The sequence below is a fragment of the Fulmarus glacialis genome, unplaced genomic scaffold (assembly GCF_000690835.1).
Source record: "Fulmarus glacialis isolate BGI_N327 unplaced genomic scaffold, ASM69083v1 scaffold22593, whole genome shotgun sequence".
NCBI lineage: Eukaryota > Metazoa > Chordata > Aves > Procellariiformes > Procellariidae > Fulmarus > Fulmarus glacialis.
In genome coordinates, this window is record NW_009203958.1 from 18897 (window position 1) to 26631 (window position 7735).

Consider the following 7735-nt stretch of genomic DNA (forward strand, 5'->3'; position numbering starts at 1 on the left):
TCTCTCCCTCTACAACGTCTCTACCTCTTGAAATTAAACATTTCATTCAATCCATCCCAATGCTTTGGCATGCGTTGCAGAGGCCAGGCCACAGCCCAGCCTGCATCTGTGGGGGTCCATGTTGTGCATTCATTTACTTCCACCCAGGCAATTCAAAACAGTTTGCTTTTAGAAAGCCTGAATACAAAGATCAAAATTAACCTCCTAGGTTCCCTCCAGTGGAGCAGAGAAATATCTAGCAAAGGGCTAGGTATTTCATTGCTGCTAAAGCCCGCCTGGCAGATGGGAAGCTTCACAGGACTTGGCTGAGTAGATAAGACAGGAGAAATATACTTCATATTCAGACATAGAAGCATATCATAGGCAGGACAGAAAGAAGAGGAAACAGGAACAACTAAATTGACAATGAAACAGCATTGTTATAAGCTACACATTTTGCTGCCCCAACCAAGTAATACCCAGCAGAAAAAATTACTCTAACTGCAGAAGCCTGTAGGACTAATACTTCGGTGACTTTGGCCACAGGCTGCACTCCTCAAGACCCAGTGGTAAGCCACTCCACTGGTCAAATTCTCATAAACATACACGTCTCTAAGAAGCAGAAGCAGAAGGATAACAAGGGTCTTATAAGCATTTCAAGTTCTCACAGGACTCATCCTGAGCTACCTGAAAAAAAATGTAAAGAAAAGGTCTGAAAGGTCAGTACCATCGGTCAGCAAAGACATCACACCAGCTGAAAGGAAATGCTACTAGAAAGACCAGTATTTCAATATCAAAAGGAAGGACTCTGGGACAAGAGTGACTGGGACAGATCTCTAAGCTAGAAATACTTTGACAGGGGAACAAGAGGCAGACAAGTCAGAGGGACAGCGTGTGTCCTCTGGGCGAGAGACTGCACTTAGAAATACTCTAACCATCTGAGCTACTGCCCAGCACTGCTTGTTTCTTACACCCAGGAAGCAGAAGAGATTGCATCTGAGAGACAGCATCACAAAAGTTAACTGACATTTTCCCCAGAACAAACGTGGCTAACCGTTGCCTTGACAAGGAAGTTGTGTCCTACCAATGTGTTCCCACTTAATGGAGGATCAGGCTCTGCCACAAAAAGGAATTTCAGTGCCTGAAGAGAGCAATGCTGCACAGTTCAGTGTCTCCCAGACCTGTCAGACCACCTTAGCCTGCTGCTAGTTATTGTTTGGTTCTTGTGTGCCACCTAGACATCACCAACATTATTTTTTAAGCTATGTTTTGCCCTTTGAGGTTCAGCTCAAGTTATCTATCTAGCAGGTTATACCTACCAGGACAAATAAGGTAAAGAAACTGTATTCCTGTGTTTACACAGAAAATAGGAATGTATTCTACTATTCTAAGAGCTAGATAACATATAAAACACAAAAATACCTTAGTTTTATTAGGGAAGGATGTTTCACTTTACATCTGGTCACACAGACCAGTGCATGAGAGGAAAAGAAGAAACGAAGGCGAGTGGAGAGGACCAGCCACCTTTCAGCAGATTCATCTAAGTCCTAGGCACTGTCAGAAAGCATTACCTTCCTTGAAAGCTGCTTTTCCTGCAGAAATCTGTTTGATAACACAACAACTTCATCATGTCGCTCCTCTCTAGCAGGCAGAAACAGAAGACAAGCAATTAAAACTTAAAGAGTGGAGACACCAGAAGATGGAGACATCTCTTCAGGGGCAGTAGAACCAATCTTTCTGAAGAGAGACCTCACCAATGCCCGAGACACAAAGAGCAGCACAAAGGATTGCGCTCATTTGAAGATGAGTGCAAATAAGACAGCAAGTCCAGGTGAAAGGAGCCGGCTAATGGCAGTGAGGAGGAAGAAAAGTAGTATCTTCATGGAGTCAGCTACCCACAGGACTCCAGTATGGGGATGGCCATCAGGACAGATGGGAAGAGTTTGCGGAAAGGTCTCCAGAGGAGTCTGCCAGGCACATGTGAATCTGTAATATACTCCATTTTGAACGCCTTTAAACAGTTGAGAATCTCTTAAAAACTTACAATACACACACAAAGTAGGATTTTAAAAATCAAAACTCATGAGTTTGACCTCATCCCATAGCTCTGAGGAGGTACACTCCTAACAGGTGTCCAAGTCCTCCCAACCCATCCATGCTCCCCAAAGGCACAGCAACAAGCTGTTTTCAGCACAGACTCTGGCACACCTGCATCCATCCAGGCAACATCCAGGGAAGAGGCAGCATCCCCATCCTCCTGGGTGCCACTCTGCAGGACTGTCACTTCAAAATTCAAGTCATTAGCATGACAGCAGACCCTTACCAGGGGAAGTGTTCACGCTGAAGAGCAGCAACATTTCAGTGGCCAGCACTCAATTCACACCCTTGCAATTGTATTTTTTAACAATTCCAAGAAAAAACACCCAGTAACTTGGGTAAAAATTTATTTTACATACAGACCATTGCAACTTAACTATTAATCAAGAGAAGTTATTTTTCCTTTACAGGAAGCGACCAGCTGGTCTGAGATTAACAGAAGTCTAAGCCTGAGAGCTGGGATTTTAGTTTGGAAATCAGATGTGGGGGGAAGCACCACTCAGTTCAGTGAGGAGCTGCAGGACTTTAACTGCAGATCAGCTGCACTGCACAGTGCGGGAAGCAGATTCCCAGAGTCAGTTCGGACCTTTCCAAAACTGAACTTGCTGAGAAAGATGATGCCTGGAAAGGTACGGATGCATTTCCAATATTTTGTTCAGCTCTCAAACTAGAAATGGAAGTGGTGAAACAGCACAATCTCTGTGAAGTACAAAACATCGAGTTACAGGGCAGCAGACAAACAGGACAGCAATAATGGCGGGGACCCTCCTAAGCCAAGTGTTCTACATGTAGCGGGTTCCTGGCCGAGTTCATACTATGGCCCTAGTTCAAATGGACAGAGTACAAAAAATACTTTGACCAATAATTAATTGTACTGGAAACAAACAGTCTACTAAAAAGCAATTCTTACTCTAGGTGCCAATGAGTCCTTAAAAGCAGGGAGGGGACTGAGGAGCTGCACTTGGGCAGTGCTGCCAGGATCATTCACGCTGCTCCATTTTTACTTTGGGAGGTCTCAGGAAGGTCCTGTTTTTCTTTTCTTTCTTCCCCTTTGTATTTGCCTGGAAATTTCTCCAGCTGTCCACACGACCATCCCGACTTTCCTGGGAACAAGAGAGAGGAAACGGAGAGTTAAGAAGTGCAAGAGCCAGAGAACAGGCAGTACATACCAGTTTCAAGAGATCAATAGTAATTTCCCCCTTATCCAGCATGTAGCACTCTGGCAGCCAGGACATACAGACACTGTGAAGACCCAGAGCAACAGACACAGCACAGTGGAACTATAAGTGAGATTACAAACACCAGTATAAGCACTATGATGGTTTCTCATTTCAGAAGCAACCAGCTTGGGATGTGCAGTCCTGACTAGAGCCTGCTGAATCCTCTGATGTGCAAAGGAAACAAGAAATCTCATCTCGAATGGATGTTCCTAAACTGTCAGCCCAGAACGTGCTATTTCCTTACTCTGTCTCACATCCTTGAGACAGCTCTCTTTATGCTGCAGCTTGGAGGCACGGAGAAGAGAGAAGGGAAACATACTGCTGTCTTCTCTCATGCTTCTTGCCCCAAGCTTCACCACAAAGACACAATGAGAAAAGATCTCTGGTGCATTCTTCTCTCCTCTCCCTGGCCTACCTGCAGAGCAGCAGAAACCCCTCCTGGAAAGAAAACAAACAAACAAAAAAAAAAGACTCCCCACAAAGCCAACCTATGATCCCTACAGGCTGAAGGTTTCACACAGTAGGACAGAACAAGTCCAGGGATGATACACTTCATAGTGTGGGATCCATACACTCAAGGCCCATCTGACCATAGCTGTGCCTGCAGTACTGGTGCCGCACACAGGCTCTGGCTACAATAGTTGTCTGCTTCACTCCCCTCCTTCCCCACGGCAGGATGGGGGAAGGCCAGGCACTAGCAGTGATCTGGATGATGTGGCAGAGTGCACCCTCAGCAAGTTTGCAGATGACACAAAACTGGGAAGGGTTGCTGACAAGCCAGAGGGTCGTGCTGCCATCCAGAGGGACCTTGGCAGGCTGCAGAAATGGGCTGACAGGAACCTCATGCAGTTCAACAAGGAGAAGGGCAAAGTCCTGCCCCTGGGAAGGAACAACCCACTGCACCAGCACATACTGGGGGCCACGCGGCTGGGAGGCAGCTTGGTAGAAAAGAACCTGGGGGTCCTGGTGGACACCAGGTTGAACATGAGCTAGCAACATGCCCTTGCTGCAAAGAAGGCAAATGGTGTCCTGGGCTGCACTAGGCAAAGTATGGCTAGCAGGTCGAGGGAGGTGATCCTTCCCTTCTGCTCAGCACTGGTGAGGCCACACCTGCAGTGCTCTGTGCAGTGCTGGGCTCCGCAGTACAAGAGAGACATGGACATACTGGAGAGAGTCCAACAAAGGACCACAAAGATGATTAAAGGACTGGAGCATCTCTCCTGTGAGGAAAGGCTGAGAGAGCTGGGAATGTTCAGCCTGGAGAAGACAAGGCTCAGGGGGGATCTCATCAATGTGTACAAGTATCTGAAGGATGGCGGAAATACCAGAGGCCATGGGCACAAACTGAAACATAGGAGGCTCTATCTGAACATCTGGAAACCTGTTTTTATTGAGGGTGACTGAGCACTGGAACAGGTTGTCCAGAGAGGTTGTGAAGACTCCATCGCTGAGGATATTCAAAAGCCATCTGGGCAACATGGTCCTGGGCAACTGGCTCTCAGTGGCCCTGCTTGAGCAGTGGGGTTGGACCAGATGGACGCCAGCAGTCCCTTCCAACCTCAACCATTCTGTGATCACACTTTTGCTAGGGATAAGGCTGTATGGCAACTTCTTTTCTAACCTTCTTGTTTCTTACAGTTTGGTGGTGGAAGCTACTCTTGAAATTACTAAGAAAGTGAATTTTGAGCTGGGGTGGGAGAAAGTAGATGTTCCAACCTGCTCCTTCTAAAATACATCAAGATAGAATTCAGCTCTGAAAACAGCCTATTAATAGCTTCTAGAAACAGCAGGCAACCACTTGGATGACACAGATGTTCCTACAAGGATTCAGAAATACTGCAGAACATACACGAGGGACAAAACCTACAGGTTTTAGGGTAAAGAGACAGGATCAGAACTAGGATGCAGTATGCAGACAAGGATTGAAATCACCAGGAGCAGGAAAGCCCAGAAGAGCAATGCAGAGGTACAATACGAGCACCTTTAAAGGCTGGGATTTTTGCGTTGGGTTTGTTCAGGTTTTTTTTGAAACTGAGACAGAACCACAATTGCAGAATACCAACTTAAGTTTTTTTTCCTTACAGTTTAAATATAATTTGAAGCAGCAACACACTTTCGGATATATTTTAAAGGCAGCCACGGAATTAGTACGCATACAGGAGTAGCCAAGAATTCATATGTTATTTTGTCCCTAATCACCCCCTCTCAATGATGGTCACTAGCAGAAATAAGCTTCTTATTCTTGTGTACTCCAGTGATGCAGTTCGGACATCAACACCTAGCTTTGATACTGTCTTTTCACATGGATTAAATAGTCACCAGCAAGGCTGGAGAAGACACTTGCAAGTGCAAAGGTTCAGCTCTCTAGGCGTGGTTGAGGCCATGCAGGTACTCAGAGCTGCAGTATCAATAGTTCTGCAGCTCCCCTGTTTGGTCCATCATTATTTGCTTGTAATACTTGCTCACATTTCCTCAGCTGCTATGCTTTACTGCACCCCTACAGCAATGACACCCAACTTCTGTGGCCATTCTGACATGAGAACACAGAACTTCTGCCAGCAGCAAGGCCAGTGACATACTCATCTCTCTGGCATTACATGACAAAATCCATAGTGCACTTAACACAGCAGCATTACACAAGTTTTTCAGAACATCCAGTTTCTTGTATCCATGTTATATAGCACATGAACACAAACTCTTCCCAGCTGAGTCTCCAGAAACATCTTAGTTGTCCACTTTCCACAGGATGCCAGTCCAGCTCGTACACTTCTCTCCCAGACACCCTCTTTTTTAAAGTCCTCTTGAACACAGACTGGGATCTGGCTTTGGATTAAATGAACAATCTAGCTATCTTTTCATGAGGTCCTGCACACCATTACTGACTTCTTTCCTGCCCACCACCCCCTGCATGTCACAAAACATTCACTTCTGGTGTGTAATGAGGTAAGAGTTACAGAGCAGATGAAACATTTTGGTGGGCTGTAGGTTTGACCCCTAGAATAGCAGCACAACTACCACAAAGCTACTTCTGATACACCTAAACCTTGAATACAGGGTGGAAGGGTCGAAGGGAAGTGATTGTCATTCAGGTCTCTGATATTCACAGGAGATACAGATTCCGTAAGTGTTAGCAACCAGACTGAAAAGCACCAACAGTCCACACTAGTGGTTGAACAGCTGCCAGATTAAGTTTTACTGGTCACCAGTGACCTGGGCTAAGCAGCAATTCAAATTTCTGACTAGGGACAAGAATGAACTGCTGACAGAGCTGAAAAGTACTAGACCTTAATTTACCAGACCTGTTTCTGGAAAGGTGATACCAAAGCCCTATCAGTGGGCTCTTCTCCCCACACAAGGACAAAACCCAGGCTTGTGCAGAATCTTTTACTAAGTGTTCACTTAAATTATCTTATAGCACCTGCAGACAAAAAGTCTCTCTTCTCTGCAGGGCAAGTCTGCAGGGCATTCCCTGCAGCACGGCCAAGAATTGCTGAGGCCCATCCTGTAAGTTAAGCTGCTGATTACCTCAAAGTTCTTCTGCCATTCTCGCTCTCGTTTAGCTTTCTCTTGTGCCTCAATTTCCTCTTCCCTCTGCCGCTTTCTGTAAGGGAAGCCACAAAGAAGTTATGAACCCACAAGCATCTACTTTAAAGAAACACAGTAATACTTTCAAAACATCTCAGAAAGCTCTTCTGATTTCTTGGCAGATTGAAGTGCTTATCAGAAGAGATAAATACGCACACCTAAGATAGTACAGCAAATGGAATTTTATTTCAAATCTGGAAGAGCAGCGAGCAGAGAAGACCATTTGGCACCACTGACAGCATGCACATACTTAATCAGTGAGTCAGCTTCTCTTACTTGGCAAAACAAGTTGGACACCTTCATAACTCTAGTGATAAGTCTCTAAAACTGTTGAGAGTACACATTTTGAGAAGTTAATAAACACTTGAGCACGCAAGGTAAGAATGACATTTCCCCTCCCGCCTAATTTTCATGTGTCATCAAAAGTAGTGCCCTGCAACCATCTCTCAGACTGCCTTCACTGACGAGTACAGAAACCCCGCTCTGTGAAGTGCGTCCACAGTGAGCACTCAGGCAACATGTGATCAAAACACCTAAAATAGTTCAGGATCACACATGCCACAGGGTATTTCTGGCACTTAATTAAAATTAAAAATCAATTCTTTGCATGCTAACAACATGCAGAAATGTGTCACCATTTCACTGTTTTGGCTGGCCTCCATATATACACATAAGAGTATATAAGCATACCAAATATATCAATGTCTTAAATACAGGAGGGCAAGTTTCATGTTTGCATTTCTCAAGCACAGAGCTCTACAACCCACAGGTTGCCCAGAGAAGTGGTGGAATCTACATCACTGGAAGTCAGCTTGACAGGACCCTTGTTAATCTAATCCAAGGTCCTGCTTTCA

General features: G+C 45.2%; 1 protein-coding gene across 1 annotated transcript in view; it reads right to left on the reverse strand.

Annotated features, from left to right (window-relative positions):
• Window positions 1-2406: 2406 nt before the first annotated feature.
• The window catches only part of DNAJC8 (DnaJ (Hsp40) homolog, subfamily C, member 8), a gene marked incomplete at its 5' end in the record, with an annotated part of 11856 nt that continues 6527 nt past the window's right edge, over window positions 2407-7735 (reverse strand). Inside the window, 2 exons of the mRNA XM_009574816.1 lie at window positions 2407-3179; window positions 6822-6897. Coding sequence (XP_009573111.1) covers window positions 3057-3179; window positions 6822-6897 — 199 coding nt within the window. The remainder of the gene's footprint in view (window positions 3180-6821; window positions 6898-7735) is intronic.